Raw genomic sequence first — 23,904 nt, 5'->3', positions numbered from 1 at the left:
TTTTTTAATAGAGCTGGGTCTCACTATTATGTTGCCCAGGCTGGCCTTGAATTCCTGGGCTCAAAGTATCCTCCTACCACGTCAGGCTTCCAAAGTGCTGGGATTACAGGTATGAGCCTGCACTCCCAACCTTCACCCAAGTTCTTGAAAGATAATTTTGCTTGATGTAGAAATCAGATTGACAGTTGTTTCTTTTTTCTTTTTTTTTCTTTATTTTTGTGACAGTTAGTACTTTTCAGCGTTTTGGAGTTATCCTACTGCTCCCTACTTTTGCTGTTTCTGTTGTCAAGTTTGGCAGTAGTCAATTTGTTATTCCCTTGAAGGTAATCTGTATTTTTTCTTCTGGCTTCTTTTAGAATTTTCTTTTCTTCATTTTGACCATGGCTATTCTGCATATTGATTACAATGTTTGTAAGGTATGGATTTATCTTTATTTATTTTTGGTTGGCTTTTGTAGATTCATGTTTTTCAGCTCTGGGAAGTTGTCAGCCATTTTCTCTTGGAATATTTACTCTTCATTATTTGTTATTTCTGCTTGTAACTCCAAGTAAATGATTAGTTGACCTTTTTTTTTTTTTTTTAAGTGGAGTCTTGCTCTGTTGCCCAGGCTGGAGTATAGTGGTGTGATCTTGGCTCACTGCAGCCTCTGCTTCCTGGGTTCAAGTGATTCTCCTGTCTCAGCCTTCCAAGTAGCTGGTACTACAGGCATGCACCACCACCTGGCTAAGTTTTGTATTTATTGTAGAGATGGAGTTTCACCATGTCAGCCTGGCTGATCTCAAACTTCTGACCTCAGATAATCTGCCCACCTCAGCCTTCCGAAGTGCTGCAATTACAGGTGTGAACCACCACACCCAGCCAACTTTCTTACTCTGTTCTTTATATCTCTTCTTTTATATTTTCCATCTCTTTGTTTCCTCGTACTAGTTTCTGGGTAATTTTTTCAAAGCTATATTTTAACTCACAAATTCTTCCTTGTATCTAAGCTGTTAGGCATTTGTTGATTTAAAAATTAAAAGGCTTTTTTTTTTTTTTTTTTTTTTGAGACAGTATCCCACTCCACCAGGCGCCAGGCTGTAGTGCAGTGGCACGACCTTGACTCACTGCAACCTCCGCCTCCCGGGTTCAAGCAATTCTCCTGCCTCAGCCTCCCGAGTAGCTGGGACTACAGGTGTGCGCCACCACGCCCAGCTAATTTTTTTGTATTTTTAGTAGAGACGGGGTTTCACAATGTTGGCCAGGATGGTCTCAATCTCTTGACCTCGTGATTCGCCTGCCTCGGCCTCCCAAAGTGCTGGGATTACAGGCATGATCCACCACACCCAGCCTTAAAAGTTTTTTTTTATTCTAAAAATTAGCGGGCGTGGTGGTGCTCCTGTAGTCTCAGAATCCCAGCTACTAAAGAGACTGAGGCTAGAGAATTGCTTGAGCCCAGGAGTTTGAAACCAGTCTGAGCAACATTGAAACTCCATCTATACATAAAACACAAAAATTAGCTGGGCATGGTGGCATGCACTTGTGGTTCCAGCTACTCAGGAAGCTGAGGTGGGAGGATTACTTGAGCCCAGGAGACAGAGGTTGCAGTGAGCTGAGATTGTGCCACTGTACTCCAGCCTGGGCAACAGAGTGAGACCCTGTCTCAAAAAGAAAATCTGAGTGGTAGGGACTTTCAAGTATTTGCCTTAGTTGAGATCTCCAAATGGAAACAGTGATTGAGTACCAGTTTAAAATGTACAAAAGGTGTATTCAGTGTGAGGTCGCTTCCAAAGTACATGGTTTGACAGCCCAGGGAGCAAGTGAGGTGTTGTCGGTTTTTTCCATGATACAGGGGAACTGACTCCAGTGTGGCCAGCATACAAGACTTTGGTAAAATCATTACTTTGTTCTGGAACTCGATTTTAGCATCTGTAAAATGACTGGATGACTTTTAAAGTTCCTTCTGGGGCAAAAAGTACATGCTTCTAAGGGTCTGTCTCATTCCTTTTTTTTTTTTTTTTTTTTTTNTTTTTTTTTTTTTTTTTTTTTTTTTTTAATAGTAATTTATTTTATTTTAGACCTATGTTCGGAGGATTGTGTTAGGAATATTGGAAGTAAAGCATTGTAATAGCTCTTGCCTTCAATAAGCTTGCAGTCTGGCAGTTGGATTAAAAAATGACCATACCAAGCAGTGATATAGCCTCTAAGAGGGAACTCTTATTATGTGGTGGAGACATGTGTCCCTGTGCAAATACCAAGGAGACAGTTAATTAGTGTCCATTAAGAATGTTCTTCTGATGTCTTTTTTTTTTTGAGATGTAGTTTTGCTCTTGTTGCCCAGACTGGAGTACAATGGCTCGATCTCGGCTCGCCACAACCTCTGCCTCCTGGGTTCAAGTGATTCTCCTGCCTCAGCCTCCCAAGTAGCTGGGATTACAGGCATGTGCCACTGTTCCCTGCTAATTTTGTATTTTTAATAGAGACAGGGTTTTTCCATGTTGATTAGGCTGGTCTCGAACTCCCAACTTCAGGTGATCTGCCCGTCTAGGTCTCTCAAAGTGCTGGGATTATAGACGTGAGCCACCATGCCCTGCCCTGGTGTCCTTTTTAAAGAGATTCAGTCAGCCTTTAAAGATGATGCCATTGCTGCTACTGCTATAATAATAGTGATAGCTACCACTTACTGAAGGTTTACTATGTGCATTGTACTAAACACTTGACATAAATTAACTCATTTAACCTTAAACCAAGGAAGTAGATGATGATAACATTCTGATTTTACAGATAAAGAAACTGAAATAGAGAGAGATGAAGAAGTGTGCCTAAGGTTATGTAGTTAGTAAGTAGTGACTGCAATCAGAACCCAGGTTGTCTGGCCTTAGAGTCTAAGCCATAGATATGAATTGAGCACATTCATTAATCAGCATTGCGAGGCTAATGGAATTTTGATAAAGACCCAAACCAAATTCTTTTCTGCATCAATGATACCAGACAGATTTTGGAAATATAGACAAGATAGGGTGCATTAAAGTTCACTCACATTTGTTCAGTTAAACAGATGGTTGGCTTATCTTTAGTTGCCTCACCCAGAGTCATTTTCAAAACCACACCCAAGGCCAGGCAGTGGCTCACGCCTGCATTCCTAGCAGTTTGGAAAGCTGAGGCCAGAGGATCACTTGAAGCTAGGAGTTTGAGACCAGCCTTGGCCGTATAGTGAGGCCATGTCTCAACAAACAATGAACAATAAACCTCTTCACTATTATGGGATATCTACGTGTCAGACGTTGTGCTAGACATCTTACATTTATTATTTCTAATTGTCCCAACAACCTGGGAACCTATGACTGAGTGTGTTTTATTACAGATATGGTAACTGAGGTGCCAAAGACAATAAGCCTATGAAATGATAGTAGGGCATTGCTGGTACAAAGTCGAAACATGCGTCATTGGGCCCTGGTGGAGAGTAAAGAAATGTGCCTTTGTCTGTGGGGAGAAGGGATTGTTGATGATGTGATAACTGGAAAACATACTCATCAAAATAAATCCCAGAGGAATTAGAAATGTTTAAAATTATAGAGGCACTGTGGAGCAAAAGCAAAATAATGCCTTAACACTTTCCTGGAATGTTTTATTAAATGTGTTCCTGGGAAGGAACGATAACCTTCTCTCTAAAGCCGGAGGAAATCACAAAGGAAAGGGTTTGTTGACCTAAATATGCAAAATGTTAAAATATTTTCTCATTGAAAAATAAAGTTAAAGAAGGTAATAGTCTGAGAATGTCAAATATGATAAAAGGGTCAATATCTGTACCATCTGTTTTCAGATGTGTAGAAATAAATACATCAAGATCTCAACATATATATGAACAAAGGAAATAATAGACCTTATGGGAAATTTTCAATGTAAATGAGCATATAAAAATTCATGCTCACTTGCTGAGAGAAATGCCAAATAAAGTAGACATTTTTACACTCCAGCCTCGGCAGCAGTGAGGCTTTCTCTCAAGAAACAAAGCAGATATTTCCCATCTACCAAAACAGAAATTTTAGTGATAGCCTCTGCTTCCTTTTCAGAGTATGTAAACCAAAAAGGAAGTGAAACTCAATTTAATCCTCACCCATTTTGGAGGTTTTTCTTATTGTAAGTTTTCCTTTCCAGTGTCAGGCTTACCCTTCAAGCAGTTACCATTTTAGACACATTGTTTGCTGCCATTTCATTCAGCAGCTGTTTTATTTACAAGATCATTTTATGATGACATACTTTTCCATCTTACTGTTTTATTATTAAATGATTCCCTTGATATTGCTTCATATTTTTTTCGGAAGAAACATTCTCAGGTTAGTACTGTTAATCCCTCCCTACGTGTTTAATTCAATTATAGAGTGTTGCTTTTTTCCTTACTTATAAAATCTTATGTAGAGTTTTCTATATTGATGTGTCTGGTCAGTCTGTGCTTCCTGACTTAGCTGGGTCTTCCTGCAGTCTTTATGGGTTTCATTGTAGTACCATGCTCACTTTGTTATAACTTCCCTGAGGTCTAGAAGTCTTTTCTTTCTTTTCTTACTATCCTACCTCTGGGAGTTACATGAGCTTTAGTCTCCAGATCTAGCCATCTAGAGGCAGAGTAGCTACGTTTGCTTTACCAACTTTGGGAATTGACGTACTTCTTGGAAACATAAGACCTTCTTAATTGAGAGACATGAAACCCAATTTGAAATGCAGATTGTTTATTTGCAGTCTGGAATTTCCTTGTGAGTGGTGAACTTGTGAGTGAAGTTTGGAGTATTTTAGTTTGCATCTGTATCCCCAGGGTCTCTTCAGTGGGACGTCAGTTGTGATCGAATGAAGCAAAGCGAAGGTTTTTCTTAGTCATATGCCTCTGAAAAGCAAACCTAGATTAGCATTGTTAGTCCAAAATGTTAGATCTGGAAGTGTATTTGTTCTTTAATATGTATTAATTGAGAGACGATTATGTGACATCTCTGTGAATATNGTTTCTTGTCCTCTTGGGAGTTTTATTATACTAGGGGAGATAGTTTATTTCTGACAGTAATACTAATAGTTAACACTTAAGTACTTCCTGTGTGTCAGGCACTTATTGTAAGCATTTTACATGCATTAACCTGTTGTTAAACTTCATATTTCAAATGTGGAAACTTCCACCAGAGAAGTTAAGAAATCTTGCCAAGGTTCCAGAGTCAGTAAGTGTCTGAGCTGGAGTTTGAACACAGTCTAGTTCCAGAGTCTGTGCCCTGATAGTGATGATAAGTGCTTTGAAGGGAAAGAAAACACAAGAAGTCCAGGGTGATTTGAGAGCACTGGCAGTGAGGACTATTCTAAATAGGGTGGGCAGGGAAGCAAACTTCAAAATTTAGAGGTGAAATTTGACCTGCAACCTAACTGATAAGGACTGAAGCATTCAAAGTAGCTGGAATAAATTCTTTGTTCTAGGGAGAGAAGACAGTAAGCACAAAGACTCTAAGGCAGGAAGGGGCTGGGCCGTTTGAGGACAGAAGGGAGGCTAGTGTGTCTGGGACACGGTGAGCAACGGGGCGTGGGGGCTGGGGGCCAAGCTGGGAAGGTCTCTGCGTGTTGGGGTCAAGAGTACAGATTTTATTCTAAGGACTATGGGAAGCCATTGAACTCTTGGCCCCAAGTGGTCCTTGGCTTCCCAAAATGCTGGGATTACAGGCATGAGCTGCCACTCCCAAATTAAGCAGGGTGTGACATTTGAATATATTAATACCTTTATGGAGAATGAATTATTATGAGTTTAGAAGCAGGAGAGACAAGTCTTTTTTTGAATAAGTTAGGTTTGAGTGGACTTTAAATATTCAAACAGATGTTTTGTTGGCATTTGGACATGCAAATTTGGACTCAGGGAAGAGTTTAGGGCTAGAGATAAAAATTTGGGGTCCATTAGTATATATAAATCAGTGGTTCTCAACTCTGAATGCATATTTGAATCACTTTTATTTTTTTATTTTTATTTATTTATTTATTTATTTATTTTTGAGACGGAGTTTTGCTATGGTTACCCAGGCTGGAGTGCAACGGTGCGATCTCGGCTCACCGCAACCTCTGCCTCCTGGGTTCAGGCAACTCTCCTGCCTCAGCCTTCCGAGTAGCTGGGACTGCAGGCACGCGCCACCATGCCCAGCTAATTTTTGTATTTTTAGTAGAGACGGGGTTTCACCATGTTGACCAGGATGGTCTCAATCTCTTGACGTCGTGATCCACCCGCCTCGGCCTCCCAAAGTGCTGGGATTACAGGCGTGAGCCACCGCGCCCGGTGAATCACTTTTAAAAATGCTGATGCCGACCTGGCATGGTGGCTCAGGCCTGTCCAGCACTTTGGGAGGCCGAGGTGGGCAGATCACGAGGTCAGGAGTTCAAGACCAGCCTGACCAACATGGTGAAACCCCGTCTCTACTAAAAATATAAAAAATTAGCCTGGCGTGGTGGTGCATGTAATCCCAGCTACTCTGGAGGCTGAGGCAGGAGAATGACTTGAACCTGGGAAGCGGAGGTTGCAGCGAGCCAAGATCGCACCATTGCACTCCAGCCTGGGCAACAGAACGAGACTTCATCTCAAAAAGAAATGCTGATGCCAACCAGGCGTGGTGGCTCACACCTGTAGTCCCAGCACTTTGGGAGGCTGAGGCGGGTGGATCATGAGGTAAAGAGATTGAGACCATCCTGGCCAACATGGTGAAACCCCGTCTCTACTAAAAATACAAAAATTAACTGGGTGTGGTGGTGTGTGCCTTTAGTTCCAGCCACTGGGGAGGCTGAGGCAGGAGAATCTCTTGAACCCGGGAGGTAGAGGTTGCAGTGAGCCGAGATTGTGCCACTGTACTCCAGCCTGGGCGACAGAGTGAGACTCCACCTCAAAAAAAAAAAAATGCTGATGCCAAGACTCCATTCCTAGAGATTCAGATTCTGTGGGTCTGGGTTTGGGTCTAGCCATGGTGTTTTGTTTTGTTTTGTTTTGTTTTGTTTGTGAGACGGAGTCTCACTCTGTCGCCCAGGTTGGAATGCAGTGGTGTGATCTCGGCTCACTGCAACCTCCGTCTTCCGGGTTCAAGTGATTCTCCTGCCTCAGCCTCCCAAGTAGCTGGGATTACAGGCATGTGCCACCACACCCGGCTAATTTTTTACTTTTATTACAGGCGGGGTTTTACCATGTTGGCCAGGCTGGTCTTGAACTTCTGACCTCAGGTGATCCACCCACTTCAGCCTCCCAAAGTGCTGGGATTACAGGCATGAGCCACTGCGCCTGGCTGCCATGGTTTGTTTTAAAGCTATCTAGGTGACTAATGTATGATGAGGGCTGAGAACCAATGGTGGAGGTGGTCTTTATAGCCAAGGATTTTCCTGGATCAGTGTGATCCTTTAAGGCAAGCTTGTTCAACCTGTGGCCCAGGACAGCTTTGGATGCGGCCTAACACAAATTCATAAACTTTCTTAAAACATTATAAGATTTAAGTTCATCAGCTATTGTTAGTGTATTTTATGTATGGCCCAAGACAGTTCTTCTTCCAGTGGGGCCCAGGGAAGCCAAAAGATTGGACACCCCTGGCTTAAGGCAATGGTATAGCTAGGGAAGAGAAGCAGCTCAGAGTACTAGGCACCCCAGCAGGTGGAAGTTGGATAGAAGAGGTAGAACAGCAAGGGAGACTCACAGCAGTAGCTAGAGAGGTAGAAGGAAAACCAGAAATTGATGTCTGAAAACCGGAAGAGGACAGTGATTCCTGAAGGTGGGAGCAACTGTGCCACATGTTGCTGAGAGCTGGTAAAGTGATTGTGGTCAGAAGGACCACAGTGAAACCAGCTTCACTGAGGAGTGGGTCCCAGAGGTTCAGACCAGGGTTTTAGGAGCTGTGGATTTGAATCCTACTCCTGACATTCGTTTTCTATATGAAATTAAACAGGATGCTCAAATCTTTTCTTAGCCACATTTTATCTTTGCTTATTTACCAAAATGTGAATGAACTATGTCAATGCTTAAAGAAAGGAGATGATAGACAGCTTTATTCCCCTCTCCCATTCCCAAACAAAAGCCAGTGCTTACCTGGGGCTTTGGCTCTAGCTTTCTCTCTCCCTGGAATGCCTTTCTGGATATATGGCCACCTGGCCCAGTGCTCTCACCATCTGTGTGTCCGTGAGTCCTTCCTCAGCTGTCATTTTCTCTGGGAACCTTCCTCTGCTGTTCCTTCTTAATGATGTGACTCACCTTTCCACCTCCCTGGACTCGAAGTTCCCTACCCATAGCACCTGTCGCCTTCTAATAGACTGTGTGATTTACTTATTTATCATGTTTACTGCCTGGCTTCTCTGCAGGAATGTAAGAAATCTTTGTTTTGTTCATCGATGTCCCCCAAGAATCTGGATTGCTGAGCAATGGCTGGTCTATAGCAGCCTCACGGTTGCTGCTTGATAGATACTTGGTGACTGAGTGCTGACTACATGAAAATGACCGTTATCCTTTGACTCTGCTCCAGTTGCATTTGAAAAGTTGCATGGGATCTGTCACTTCTCTCCATGACCCAACTATAGAGACTTCTGGAGTGTGGCTTTTCCCCCTCTATCTCAGTGCTGTCATGCCTATTGAAATGGCTCCATTTTGGTGTCATATAAATAAGAACTAATAAGCATGCATGCAATTTGGATCATAATTTTCCTCTCTAAATTTGTGTTTGGCCATTTTTTCCCATTTGTGGCTATTAAGACTTTCATGATTTTCCCTTTCAAATATTACTTGGAATTTTCATGTTATTAATTTTTTTTGAGACAGAGTCTCACTCTGTCACCCAGGCTAGAGTGCAGTGGTATGATCACGGTTCACTAAAGCCTCTGCTAGGCTCAAGTGATCCTCTCACCTCAGACTCCTGAGTATCTGGGACTACAGGCCCATGCCACCATGCAGAGCTAATTTTTTGTGTAGAGATAGGGTTCTGCCATATTGCCCATGCTAGTCTCAAACCCTGGGCTGAAGTGATCTGCCCACCTCTGCCTTCCAAAGTGCTGGGATTACAGTTGTGAGCCACTGTACCAAGTTTTACTTGGAAATTTTATTAAAGACTTAAGAAATTATTTGAATGTTAATATAAGAAAGTGTAGACCGGGCGCGGTGGCTCAAGCCTGTAATCCCAGCACTTTGGGAGGCCGAGGCGGGTGGATCACGAGGTCAAGAGATCGAGACCATCCTGGTCAACATGGTGAAACCCCGTCTCTACTTAAAATACAAAAAAATTAGCTGGGCATGGTGGCGTGTGCCTGTAATCCCAGCGACTCAGGAGGCTGGGGCAGGAGAATTGCCTGAACCCAGGAGGTGGAGGTTGCGGTGAGCCGAGATTGCGCCATTGCACTCCAGCCTGGGTAACAAGAGCGAAACTCCGTCTCAAAAAAAAAAAAAAAATATATATATATATATATATATATATATAAGAAAGTGTTAGTAATAAGTAGAAGCAAATTATTTATATGAGAAACAGTATTTAATATATTTTGGAAACGAGGTGTTGTTATGACAGGGATCAGAAATTTTCAGTTGTCACTGACAGTAAGCATCATTGCAAGAAGCAGTTTGGTGCTGTGGAAAGTTCATAGGCTTGGAAGCCAGGATACCAGGTTCTTAGGTTTGTCCATTAATGTTAGCCACCCTACAGTGATTGTCTGCTGTCTGCCAAACACTGTAAATGCTCTCCAGACAGCATTTTTGATTTTACAATATCACTCATGGTTGTCATTACTACACTTTGTTTTTTTTTTTTTTTTTTCTAAGAGATAGAGTCTCACTGTGTTGCCCAGGCTGATCTCAAACTCCTGAGCTGAAGTGATCCTCCTGCCTCAGCCTCCCAAATAGCTGGGAGTACAGGCTTGAGCTACTTGCCTGGCTACTATACCCTGTTGTATAGATGGAGAAACTGAGTACCAGAGAAAAGATAAGCAGCTTGTCCAGGATCACACAACTCCCAAGTAGTGCAATGGACTTCAGACTTGGCGTTGGTCTGACTATAAGCACACACTTTGAGCCTACAACCACACACTGTGCTGCTGCTATCTCCCTGTGTTGATGGCAGTTTTCCCATCTCTGAGCCTCAGTTTTCACACTTTTAAAATGAAAGTGTCAATCTGTATGTTAGCCTATTTTGTGCTGCTCTAACAGAATACCTGAGACTGCATAATTTATAATGAACAGAAATTTATTGGCTCATGGTTCTGGAGGCTAGGAAGTTCAAGAGCAAGGCCTTGGCATCTCCTGATGGCCTTCTTGCTGCATCTTTCCATGGTGGAAGGTGAGAAGGGCAGAGAGAGACAGACGGGAGGGGCAGGACACCGAACTTACCCTTTTATAATAAGCACACTCCTCCATAGTGGCATTAATCCATTCTTGAGGGCAGCCTCATGGCCTAATTGCCTCTCATTAGGCCCCACCTCTCATCACTGTTGCATTGGGGTGAAGTTTCCAATGCTTGCTTTTTGAAGGACACATTTAAACCATAGCAGTCTATTACTGAGATTTGTTTTGTTTTTTTGAGACAGAGTCTCCCTCAGTCGCCCAGGCTGGAGTGCAGTGGTGCGATCTGGGCTCATTGCAACCTCTGTCTCCCGGGTTCAAGCAGTTCCCCTGCCTCAGCCTTCCAAATAGCTGGGATTACAGGCGCACGTCACCATGCCTGGCTAATTTTTGTATTTTTAGTAGAGATGGGGTTTCACCATGTTGGCCAGGTTGGTCTCAAACTCCGGACCTCAGGTTATCTGCCTGCCATGGCCTCCCAAAGTGCTGGGATTATAGGCATGAGCCACCATGTCCAGCCTATTCCTGAGATCTTTGCAACATCGAGACATAAAACTATATAAGGTCCTGGCCAGGCACAGTGGCTCACGCTTGTAATCCCAAACACTTTGGGAAGCCGAGGCGGGGGGATCACCCAAGGTCAGGAATTTGAGAACAGCCCGGCCAATGTGGTGAAACCCTGTCTGTACTAAAAATGCAAAAATTAGTTGGGCGTGGTGGCAGGTACCTGTAATCCCAGCTACTCAGGAAACTGAGGGAAGAGAATTGCTTGAACCCAGGAGGTGGAGATTGGCAGTGAGCTGAGATCATGCCCACTGCACTCCAGCCTGTATGACAGAATGAGACTCCTTCTCAAAAAAAAAAAAAAAAAAAAAAAAAAGCTATATAAAGTCCTGATGCCTGGTTCATTGTCTACTAACTCTTCAGTTTAGTCTTCATTCCATAGATTTTTACCAGCCACTGTCACAGTGAGATGCTATTAGACTTCAGACATGTGGACCTGGTCTGGAGGATGGTCTGTGTTCACCTGATAGCTCCATACTTCAAGGCCACTTGTGATAAGTACCCAGTCTTTAGCTGTAAACCTTTCCTCTCGTTCCACAACACCAAAGGAAATCATATGTGTTTGATTCATTGTAAATGGAACCATACATTTGTGCTTAGGGAGCAGGAATTCCAGTGCTTTCATCAAGATGGAAGTAGTGCCTGTGAAGTAGAGCCAATATGGATTGAAATAAATATTCAGTTTTATTTTTTTCCCTACTGCCTCTGTAATTGCAGAAAAAGAAATAATCAGTTTTATCAGCTAATACTGATTTAAATAAATAGTCACAAATGATTCTGATATGAACAGAATCATTTTGGAGTGGAGGCTATGTGGGGCACATGTAACCCCTATACATTATCACCTAGAGAGTTTGGTTCACTTTCTATCTCTACCTTAGAGTAAGACACAAGTCTCCAAGGACCTACATGTTATCACCTGTGAGATAAGGATACTATCCTACTAAAACACTTAAGTAACAGAATTTATATTGTAAAATATAAAGCTTTAAACAAATGTTTGGTATCATTATGCTGCTGAAAATACAATGTTCCAGTGGTGTCCTCTGTCCATTTTATACCCCCAATGATACTTATCTATTTACTAGAATGCATCTGAGATGCCAAGCTCAGGAGATTCTTGGAGTCCTGCTCTGTGTGCCCTTCTGCTAGGTGGCCCTATACTCAGAAGCATTCTTAGGTGCTTGTCTACACTTCCTTCCCCTTTCTGGTTAGGGTCCCTGCCTGCCTCTGGAGCCTCCTCTCTAAGAGGTGGGAGTGGAGCTGATGTCAGCAGGGAAGGGGGGCTTATTGCTCTCAGTGATGCTTATTATTTTATTTACATTCTTAATGGTTTGAGTTTTTGTTTTTTTAAGAGATGGGGTCTTGCTTTGTTGCCTGGCTGGACTTGAACTCCTGGGCCCCATTGTGCCTTACTTGTTTTATTTTTCAAATTTTTTATTTTGTAAATGTACCTTTTAGAAATTAATCTTTAAAAAATATGTGTGTGTGTGTATCTATGAACAATGAAGAATCTGCTGGTCATCTCTGTCCCCATCCACCCAGCTCCCTCTTCCTCCTTACAAGTAAATCACTGTTGTAAATTTCTTGTATATTATTCCTGCATTTCTTTATGCAAATACAAATAAATATGAGTATTCTTCTTATTCTCCTCCTCCCCCCCAAAAAAGGATACCATACATACACTGTTCTTTCTGTCTTTTTTTTTTTTTTGCTTGACAGTATAGCCTTGCTTTTGTGCGGACTAGACCATCTAAAATTTTGTGTACTCATAATGACTTGATAGCATAAAGACTTTCAAATCTCCATCAGCTGACATAATTAATTTTCAATGAGTATACCTTTGGCAAGTCTTCTTAGGCTTATTTGTGTGATTTTAAATGCTTCCTGCCTAGCTCTATAAAGGAAAACCTGGCACCATCTTCAGAAGTTTCAGAGCTAATGAAGTATCTCATGTTTCGGCCTTTGTGTGTACAGAATAAATGTTTTTCTCAGTACACTTACCCATTGTGGTGTTCTCAGTTTATGAGCCCTTGCTATAATTTTCAAAGCTTCCTTTTATCATTTGTCTTCCTTCTTCCAGATAAACCAACTACTAGGAACTTTTAGTTGTTGATCATTAAATTCTGTCAAAACTGCCTGTTTGTTTTTTGTGGTCAGTATTTTAATCTCCCTTATTTACAATCCTGCCAGACTTCCCCACCTTCCCCTGCTCTCCAGAAAAATAAAATCCAACTCAAACAATTACTTAGCAAACCACCCTTACAGAGTGAAGTTAAAAAAAAAATTTTTGTTTCAGTAAAAAGATTTCAAAAGATCTCTTGACTTCAACAAAACTGTAGTTAAAAAATAAAAATACTCTAGTAGTAATTGAAGGGTAGAAATAGTATAATGAGGGAGCAGAAATAGAGAAAGCAGCTGACATTGCCAGAAGAGAAGTAGAGTTCTGCTTTTTCCCACATATAGTTGTTTAGGACATGTGACTCAGAATATGCGAATTAGTGTAGTAACTACAGCAGTCTCTTGGGTTGTGTTAGTTATTTGCTCAATTGTGAGATAGCATATGTATAAACTTATTCCTCCCAGACTTCTCTCCTGAAATCTTAACTGCAGTCTGCTTTGTGGAATTTCTTCTTAAGAGACCTTGTATACCAATTGTTACTTGTTCATGGGCCATCTGAAGATTCTGGATGTTATTTTATTTTTTGAGACAGAGTCTTCCTCTGACCCCCAGGCTGGAGTGCCATAGCACAATCTTGGCTCACTGCAACCTCCACCTTCCAGGTTCAAGTGATTCTCCTGTCTTAGCCTCCCAAATAGCTGGGACTACAGGCACCCGCCACTACACCCAGCTAATTGTTTTTGTGTTTTTAGTAGAGAAGGGATTTCACCAAGTTGGGCAGTCTGGTCTCAAACTCTTGACCTCAGGTGATCTGCCCGCCTCAGCCTCCCAGAGTGCTGGGGTTACAGGCGTGAGAGCCTCTGTGTCCAGCTTGGAAGTTATTTTAAATAGTTTTTTTCTTGGGGGGTGGGGGATGAAAGCAAATTTTGTTAAGAGTTAGTAATGCTGAATGATTTTGTGTTCCTTTATCATTTATTCGTTTACCAAATACTTATTGAGGCCTGTTCTGTGCTAAATAGGGGGGAGATGGTACTGAATTAGACAGAAGAGCCCCAGTATGCCTGCTAGCTCTTTCCATGTTTAGATTTTGATTTCTCGTGATATAATACAGTAGATGAGCCTGGCATTGAGAGTGAGTAGTCTTGGATTTAGGTTCTGAGACGGCCATTTATTTATTGTGAGACCTCTGGTACTTAAAACTCTGAGCCAGCACACCTGTAATCCCAATACTTTGGGAAGCTGAGGTGGGTTGATTGCTTGAGCCCAGGAGTTCAAGACCAGCCCGGGCAAATTGGCAAAACCCCATCTCTACAAAAAATACAATAATTATCTGTGCATGGTGGCATGCCCCTGTAGTCCCAGCTACTTGGGAGGCTGAGATGGGAGGATCACTTGAGCTCAGGAGGTGGAGGTTGCAGTGAGCCAAGATCATGCCCCTGCACTCCAGCCTGGATGACAGAGCAAGACCCTGTCTGAAAAAGAAAGAAATTTTTAAAAAGCACAAAAATCCGGAGTCCGTCTTTCATCTGCATATGGAGGAATCTTGCAGGGTGGTTGGAATTAGCTAGTATATGTGAGTACATTGTTCTCTGCAGTGGTCTTTATAGTGTCTTACAAAATTCATGATCACTTTTCTGGATCCCTTGCATTTTCTAGCTGCATTTTCCTCAACTGGGCTTGGGAAATACTAGGTTTGGAATTTGGGATGGGGAGCTGTTGCTACTTTACAGGGGAGTTAGCTCCATGCGTGTTGAAGCATTACGAGAGTGTGAGCGGAACCAGCCTCTGATTCTTGGCTCAGTGCTGACCCTTGGACTGGAGAGTCCAGTCGTCAGCAAGAACACAGTTTAATGAGAAGCAATTAAGAGTACAGTCTCCAAACCATAGTTTTAATTTCAAATTTCAATTTCTTGCTTCTCCACTTGCTGCCTACTCAAACTTAAGCAAGTAATTGGAATATCTCTCATAATGTGCCCTAGGATTAATTAATGCTGTAGTTAAAAGAAAAACAACATCAGCTATATGATCGTATAAAAGACTTAATAAAATGTAGATTTAGGCTGGGAAGCCGTTAACTAACCATTCGTCATTAAAGAGGGAGGAAGCAAGAGGACCCACTTGGGTAGGCTGGGACACATTGCTGTGGTTCACTTCTGCTTTTTGCTTTTGCTTCTAATTGGAGACGTCTAATCTGAGACATCCTGATTGTCAGAGGGAATGTGGAGTGGAGGGAAGAGGAGGCGCTCTGGAGCCAGGCAGCCTGAGTTCAGATTCCAGCAACCCCATTTCTGGCTGCTTAACTGTGTTGTGTCTTACCTGCAGAAAAAATGAGTTAGTACACACATAGTAAGCAGTGATAACTTTAGCTGTGATTATTTCAAAGGGGTCTTTTGAGCAGCTGCTTCTTCAAGAGAACATCCGGAGACACAGGAATAGAAATGATCCGATCAAAGTAATTAAAGGCTTTTTGATTGCTCTGAGCTCTGAGGTCAGGGCACTTTCAGTCAGCCTGAAGCTGTGAAGAAGAACCTTCAACATAAGGTGGGTGTCCTCTCTTAGGGTAGTGGAGAACTACATCATTAGGCTAGTAATGTAAGCAATGAGTTACTTATGTATTATGTTATGGTTTAACTTACTGTGGTCGTGCTGTTTTATTTGGGAGATAGCGCAAGATGTTGGGCTCCCTTCTGCCAGTAGATAACAGGGTTTCCTTTTCATTGGCTTGTGCTGCAGCCTTCCAGTATTGCAGGTTTCCAAGTGTTTGTAGTGAATTTCTGGCCAGGGCATCCATGTCTCTTCTGCTGAAGGTGCTGGCCAGGGTGTGTGCTGACTGCTGCGCTGCTCCCAGGCCATTACCTGGATTTAGTCATCAGTGTTGGAGCCCCCAAGTCTGTTTACAATCTTGTTACTCTTCCCAGCGAAGTCTCCACCTTCTGTTTCACTGCGTATTTCTTGACACAGTTTTATTTTGGTTGCAGACCTCTTGGAGCCCTTTGTCCCAGGGAAGTGAGATGTCCCTTGTAGTAGATACCTTACTTCAAGAACAGACGAGTCTCAGCTGAGCTCCTGCTATGTCTGAAACACTCTCCCAGGGCACTTGTACAAAAATGAGCTAGAAATGTATTGCCCCTGTATTTCAGAGGCCCACAGACCAGTGAGGGAGCAAGCATGGATCCAGATAATTTAGACGCCTATAATTTGGTCCTTTCAATTTAGTTTGAAAGTGGCCATGGGAGAGGCAGGAACGGTGTCTCTTGACACACAGGAGGCCAGTTGCTAGGCTTGGGGTGTGGGGAACCTTCACAGAGCAGGAAGCATTTGAGTTGGATATTGAGAGTGAGTGGGGCCTGAAAGGTTTAGAATAGAGAGAATAGTTAAATTAGGTCATTAAAGATTTGTGGAACACCTGCTGGGTGCCAGAAACTGGGTGTAAAATCAGAGGAAGTTTGACTGCACTCACTTTGCTGTCTCTTCTGTGCTATTCCTTAATGCTCAGTAGATGTTTTCACCAGGTGACTGCTGCGTTCCCCAAGCCACCTGGCAGACACGTTTTGCCTCTGAAATCATCTCTGTGAAGCTTCCTGACAGCCCCTCTGTGTGAGTTTCCCAGGGCCGCTGTAACAAAGTGCCACAGACCAAACCAGGGGCTTAAACAACAGAAATGTGTCATCTCACAGCTCTGGAGGCCAGAAGTCTAAGTTCATGGTGTGGGCAGGGCTGGTTCTTCCTGAGGCCATGAGGGAGAATGGGCCCCATCCTCTAGCTGCTCCTTGTGGTATTCAGCAGTCCTTGGCGTTCCTTGGCTTGAGGAAGCACAGCCTCAACCTCTGTTTTCATCTATACTTAGTTATCCCTGTGTGTGTCTCTTTGTCCACATTTTCCATTTTATAAGGACATTAGTCATTTTGGTTTAGTCCACCTTGTGGACCCCATCTTAATTAATTACATCTATAGCGACTGTATTTCCAAATAAGGTCATATTCTGAGGAACTGGGGGTTAGGGCTTCAACATGTGAATTTTGGGGAGTGGACACAATTCAAGTCATAACATCCTCCGTCTGTTCTTTCTACCTCCCATGCATGGACACTTTCTGCCTGCTGATACACTGTAAGTAGAGTTCTGTCATGCACTAAGAGCATTTTGTCTGTCAACTCCTACTCTTTGTATTTTTTAATCTCTGGTGCCTTGTGTGTAATGTGGAAAGTGTCTCCAGTGCAAATTTATTATGCATCAGGAGTTAGTAGAAATAAGGGAAGATATTGCAGGGGTCACTTCTCTTTTTGGTTTCCTATTGACAATTCCAAAAGCTCTCTGGAGTTGGGTGCCAGGTGGCCATGGACACTACCAGGGGATACCACTTTCATTATCTCCTGACTTTTTTTCTATGGAGCAGTAATTCATTATTAGCTGACAATCATTGTGCTTTCTGAGGAATGTTTTAAGAGTGTTAGAAATCTGACAAGATCCTTTGGGTCGTCTAGCAAGCATTTGTACAGAGGCTTTCTTTAATGGGTCCCTTCTTCCTTGTTTCAGCCTTAGGTTTTCGTGTTCCAGCTTTAGGGTTTCAAAAGTAAATCATGTGAATGCTAGGAGTAGTTACCCATTAGCAAAGATGTCTGTGCCAGAAGGGAGATGCTAAGAAATAATTGAATCTGTCCAAAAGTTTCAGAATGACCTCATTATATATTTTAGAGAAGCAAAAATTTGTCTGGTTTCTGACCTGAGGTTTAGTTACACATTAATAAGGATGGATCATCCTGGGGCTGCAGTACTTCTGCTAAGAAAGAATATTCCAGCATACTCTTTGTTATTTCCGGGTCAGTAAGTAATGTGCTAGGCAGATTGATGTCTTCTGGGACATTAGAAAAGGGATGTTAATTGGACTAAATAGTGCTATCCGGTCAGGATTTTCTTCAATGCCATTTAGCACACCAGCTGTCCTTTGTACAGCTAGCCAAAATTTGTATAATGCAACGGGGTACTTTTTTACAGTTTTCACACTTTAGATGTCACATGAGGGGTTCTTCACTGGTCTCCTGGAACCCGGTCTAGCAAAATTAGAGGAAAGGCTCTAAGGAGATTTGTCTCTGTTAAGAGAAAAAATTAACATTTTCCGGCTAAATAGTTGAATCTACTAAAGATAACAAATAATGTCTACTATCTCAACCCTCCAAAGATTGAAAAGTGTTAGGATTGTCATTTGTGGTTTTTGTAGGGTAGTTGAATAAAAACTGGGCAGCTAAAATTTTCAGTTCTGTGTGCCTCCTAAACAAAAACCTAAATAAGTAGTTTGTGAATTGACTGCAGACAAAATAGAAACTGCTGCATGCTGTTTTTTTGTAAGCAAATGACATTTTCTTTTCTTTTTTCTTTTTTCTTTTTTGAGATGGAGTCTCGTCTGTTGCCCAGGCTGGAGTGCAGTGGTGCAGTCTCAGCTCACTGCAACCTCTGCCACCCAGGTTCAAGTGATTCTCCTGCCTCAGCCTCCCGAGTAGCTGGGACTACAGGAGCATGCCACTACACCCAGCTAATTTTTTGTATTTTTAGTAGAGATAGGGTTTCACTGTGTTAGCCAGGATAGTCTTGATCTCCTGACCTTGTGATCCTCCCGCCTCGGCCTCCCAAAGTGCTGGGATTACAGGTGTGAACCATCGCGCCTGCCGTGCCTGGCCCAGATGACATTTTCTAACCATGCACATGCCATCCAATTTTCCTGTCCTTATACCATTTTCTTGTTCCTTATACCATTGTATAAGGTAACAAAACTGAAGGGGGAAGATGATGGTTAAAAACACTGAACTACTTTTATCTCATTTGAGATAATTGGTTTAAGTGTCTTGACTTTTTTTTTTTTAAGGTGGAGTTTTGCACTTGTTGCCCAGGCTGGAGTACAATGGCATGATCTCGGCTCACCGCAATTTCCGCCTCCTCGGTTCAAGCAATTATGGTGCCTCAGACTCCCGAATAGCTGGGATTTCAGGCATGTGTCACCACGTCTGGCTAATTTTTGCATTATTAGTAGAGACGGGGTTTCTCTATGTTGGTCAGGCTGGTCTCGAACTCTTGACTTCAGGTGATCTGCTCGCCTCAGCCTCCCAAAGTGTTGGGATTATAGGCATGAGCCACTGCACCTGGCCTAGCATCTTGACTTTTTATATTTGGAAACATTAAATAAAAATGGAAATAATTTTTTTAAAAAGGGATGTTAATGTTAAGATAGCTGTTCACCCTGATCTCAGTAGTATCAGCCTGAAAAAGCATGCTGAAATATCTTTATCTGAAGGCAGGCAGAGACCAGCTTATGTAAAGTCTGGAGGTACTTTCTTCTGAGAATAAGAAGGATCATGAAGCGTTTCAAACACACAAAATAGTGCGGTGCAATGACCTAACCTCCTGCTCTAACCTTCATCCAGCGTCAGTGGTCAGTTCATGGCTAGACTTGCATAACCTCATTTCCCCTTCCCCTTCCCCCCATCCAACAGACCCAGTGGCCCGGGGCCTCTCCTGGCCCCTAGGAATTCACAGCCTAGGGAGAGACCCCCACAGAGGCAGACCGTCCCCTCACAGTGACAGTCACTTGCCCATTGGATACCAGCAGCTAGAGAGGGACCTTGTCATCTCCACCCCCAAGCCCAGTGTTCAGCCCAGGCCCTACCACAGGACGAGGGGCCCCACCACAGGACGAGGGAGCTCCGCCAATGTTTTGGGCACATACAAGTTTTAGGTACATTTCAGATGTCATTTTATCCAGAAACATTTTTGTATCTAATGTAATCATTATAATGCTACACCTAAAATGTAAAACTAATTTCTTAATACCATCAAAATCCAGCTAGTGTTCAAATATTTTGTTGTCTCAAATGTCACTTTTAGATTTTTATTTTATAGTTTGTTTTAGTCAGGATCATGTGAAGGTCCACATATTAGTTCTCAGATTTTAAGCTGAGTGCATGACATGATCTGACTTACATTTATTTATTTATTTATTTTGAGATGTCACTATTTTGTCACCAAGGCTGGAGTGCAATGTCTGCTCACTGCAACCTCTGCCTCCTGGGTTCACACGATTCTCCTGCCTCAGCCTCTGGAGTAGCTGGGATTACAGGTGCACACCACCACACCTGGCTGATTTTTTGTAGTGTTAGTAAAGACGGGGTTTCACCATGTTGGCCAAACTGGTCTAGAATTCCTGACCTCGTGATCCACCTGCCTCAGCCTCTCAAAGTGCTGGGATTACTGGCGTGAGCCATTGTGCCTGGCCCTGACTTACATTTTAAAACTCTCTATGGCTGAATTTTAGGGAATGGATTGCTGTGGGAATTGTTAAGAAGCTGGAAGTAGAGAAACGAATTAGGAGGCTGTTGAGTGTCCGGGAGGTGAGTGATGATAACCTGGATTTGAGTGACAGGTAGGGAATGGGAGATGTGGAGGAAGTAGATATCACACGGGCAGGCCATGCTTGTTTGTCGAAGTTCATCTAGACTGTTTTTTTCTGTTGTGTGTGTTTATTTGAAAATATTATTCCCAAAGATTTCATTAATTTAGCTATCAACATATTGTTGATGGTGAAATCTTAAAATTTATTGCATAAGTATAATTATAGCAATATTACAGAATATTGAGATAAATGTTCATCCATACTTTAATCAACTTACTCAAATTTATTCCAGCTTATTTGCCATTATATCATCTTGCCAGTGTATAATTATAATGTAGCATTACATAATAGAATAAGATACATAGTTTTCTACTTAATATGTTTTTTTTTTTTTTTTTTGAGACGGAGTTTCGCTCTTGTTACCCAGGCTGGAGTGCAATGGCGCGATCTCGGCTCACCGCAACCTCCGCCTCCTGGGTTCAGGCAATTCTCCTGCCTCAGCCTCCTGAGTAGCTGGGATTACAGGCACGCACCACCATGCCCAGCTAATTTTTTGTATTTTTAGTAGAGACGGTGTTTCACCATGTTGACCAGGATGGTCTCGATCTCTTGACCTCGTGATCCACCCGCCTCGGCCTCCCAAAGTGCTGGGATTACAGGCTTGAGCCACCGCGCCCGGCCTTCTACTTAATATGTTTTATAATCTTTATCTATATTATGCTAAAGAGTCTCCATAGTTACATGATACTGTATTGAGCAGATTTTAATGTTTATGTCACATTTATTTATTTGAGACAGGGTCTTGCTCTGTCCCCCAGGCTGGAGTGTAGTGGTGCCATCATGTCTCTCTGCATCTTTGACCTCTCAGCTCAAGTGATCCTCACATCTCAGCCTCCTGAGTAGCTGGGACTACAGGTGCACGCCATCTTTCCTGGCTCTTTTGACTTTTTTGTTGAGATGCAATCTTTACTATGTAAGCTAGACAGCTTAGAACTCCTGGGCTCAAGTGATCCTCCTGCCTCGGCCTTTCAAAGTGCTGGTATTAAATACATGCATGCGCCACCACACCTGGCCTGTTCCTACTTTTAAAGTTATTTTATTTTAAATTGGTTTAAATTTATTTTAAGATACTCTTAAAAAATGTTCCAGAAGTTATTTTGCATGTTTCTCTCTCTTTTTTTTTAAACTTTTTGATTCAATAATAATAATTTTTGATTAAATAATAATGTTTTTTGTTTGTTTTGAGACGGAGTCTCGCTCTGTTGCCCAGGCTGGAATGCAGTGGAACGATTTAGCTCATTGCAACCTTTGCCTCTCTGGTTCAAGTGATTCTTGTGCGTCAGCCTCCCGATTAGCTGGGAGTACAGGCATGCACCCCTACACCCAGCTGATTTTGGTATTTTTAGTGCAGACAGGGTTTCACCATGTTGCCCAGCCTGGTCTCAAACTCCTGAGCTCAGGCATCCACTTGCCTTGGGCTGCCAAAGTGCTAGGATTACAGACATGCGCCACCATATCCAGCAAATAATAACTTCTTAATTGACAAAAAGGAAGTACAGGTTTGTACTTAAATGTAGAATTTTGCTTAATCTTGATTATTGGGCTCAGAATGTGTATACTTTCATTTTGATTGAAGTTTATAGACTTCCTTATTGAAGGAACAGAGCATATACTTACTGGCCTGCAGTCTTTATCTTATCCCACTCACATAGCAATGTGTAACTAGAGGAAAGCAATACCTGCCTTACCTTAAATATGTTGGTTTTTACAAAGATTCCTTTCTTTCAGTATCTTCTGGGAACCAGAAAATAGCTATTGTTACCTCTAAAATATACCCTCATATCCTTATTTACTGATGAAAATGGCTTATAATTGGGACTCATAACGATTTTCTTTTGTCTTTTATTTTTTTTTTGAAACACTGAAGGAGAACATTTTTATTATTGGCTCGGAATGTTCAGCTTCAGTTGCATCTAATGAGGAAATATTGTCAGATAACTATTATTATTTTGTTCTTTGGTCATTCTGTTGGAACAAACCAGGTTTACAATAAATAAGTTGAGTAACCAGATTAAATTAAACAATTTATATAAAGGATATAAATAGAGAAGAGTCAGTTTCAAAGATTCTACTTAGACTGGGCTCATGCCTGTAATCCCAGCACTGTGGAAGTCTGAGGCAGGAAGATCAGGAGTTTGAGACCAGCCTGGGTAATGTTTTGAGACCTCATCTCTACCAAAGAACTAAAAAAAAAATAGCTGGGTATGGTGACGTGGGCCTGTAGTCTCAGCTATTCTGGTGGCTGAGGCAGTAGTATCACTTGAGCCAGAACCAGGCAATAGTGAGTTATGATTGCAGCACTGCATTCAAGCCCGGGTAGCAGAATGAAGCTCTGTCTCCAAAAAAAAGAAAAAATATTCCACTTAAGTAATTAGTTTGTTTATTCTACATTAATATTTAGTCCCCAAGTGTTTTCATGTTTTGCCTTTAAGTTTCTGAAATAGTGGTTGGGCAGAGTGGCTCACACCTGTAATCCCAGTACTTTGGAAGGCCTTGGTGGGTGGATCACCTGAGGTCAGGAGTTCGAGACCAGCATGGCCAACATGGTGAAACCCCTGTCTCGACTAAAAATATAAAAACTAGCTGGGCATGGTGGAATGGCCTGTAATCCCAGCTACCCAGGAGGCTGAGGCAGGAGAATCACTTGAATCTGGGAGGCAGAGGTTGCAGTGAGCTGAGATCACACCCCTGTACTCCAGCCTGGGTGACAGAGTAAGACTGTCTCAAAAAAAAAAAAAAACAGTGCCACTTTAAGCATGCTATTTCTATTGTATCTTTACATTTGGAACAGAAATCTCAAATTATCATTTTCTTATAAAAAACCTCGTTTCTTCAACTGATTCTTTGGCTGTTGGTTTCATAATAAAAACATCTCTCTCGCGTAATGAACTCTACTTTATAGGCTTGCTATCCAAAGTGTGGTTCAAGTTCACTAGCATTGGTATCATTTGGGAATTTATGAGATGTGCAGAATTTTAGGCCCCACTCCAGACCTAATGAATCTTAATTTATGTATTAATTTAATTCCCAGGTGGTTCCTATGCACATTTGAAAGCCAACAGGGCATAGTGGTTTACGTCTATGATCCCAGCACTTTGGAAGGCCAAGGTGAGAGGACTGCTTTAGGCCAAGAGTTTGAAATCAGCCTGTGCAACTCGGGAATTATCCCCATGTCTACAAAAAATATGTTTTAAAAATTAGCCATGCAGGGCGGTGCACACTGGTAGTCTCAGCTGCTTGGGAGGCTGAGGCGGGAAGATCACTTGAGCCTGGGAGGTTGAGGTTGCAGTGAGCTGTGATTGCACCACTGCCCTCCAGCCTCGGTGGCAGAGCGAGATCCTGTTCTCCTCCCCTCAAGAAAACAATGTAATGTCAGTAGCCATATTCACAGAATTTAAAATTTGAGCCATCTTTGCATGTTAGGTTATTAACAAACTGAGTATCTTGACATTGCAAGTACCTGCCGTTGTTTTATTAACCAGAAAGGAGATCTACTAAAG

General features: G+C 42.3%; 1 protein-coding gene and 1 long non-coding RNA gene across 24 annotated transcripts in view; one reads left to right on the top strand and one right to left on the bottom strand.

Moving 5' to 3' along the window:
- ADD1 (adducin 1) overlaps positions 1-23,904 on the top strand; it is a 95,359-nt gene that overhangs the window by 23,571 nt on the left and 47,884 nt on the right. For 11 of the 23 annotated variants that reach the window (XM_037733400.1, XM_037733399.1, XM_037733394.1 and 8 more), the window contains exons 1-2: positions 15,253-15,506; positions 16,106-16,143. The exons of 8 other annotated variants lie outside the window; for them this stretch is intronic. In XM_037733400.1, coding sequence (XP_037589328.1) covers positions 16,134-16,143 — 10 coding nt within the window. In that variant the 5' untranslated portion in view covers positions 15,253-15,506; positions 16,106-16,133. Of the gene's footprint in view, positions 1-15,196; positions 15,507-16,105; positions 16,144-23,904 lie in introns of those variants that run through there. 4 more of the 23 variants (XM_037733396.1, XM_037733398.1, XM_017514299.2 and 1 more) reach the window with 3 other exon arrangements.
- LOC108293087 lies at positions 14,829-16,951 on the bottom strand. The gene is made up of 3 exons (XR_001820554.2): positions 16,426-16,951; positions 15,602-15,996; positions 14,829-15,281 (listed from the first exon to the last, which is right to left on the bottom strand). It is a non-coding gene; the product is annotated as an uncharacterized LOC108293087 (long non-coding RNA).

The sequence above is a fragment of the Cebus imitator genome, unplaced genomic scaffold (assembly GCF_001604975.1).
Source record: "Cebus imitator isolate Cc_AM_T3 unplaced genomic scaffold, Cebus_imitator-1.0 Scaffold522, whole genome shotgun sequence".
NCBI lineage: Eukaryota > Metazoa > Chordata > Mammalia > Primates > Cebidae > Cebus > Cebus imitator.
Note: the sequence above shows the minus strand (reverse complement) of the source record. Positions and strands in the feature narration are given on the sequence as shown.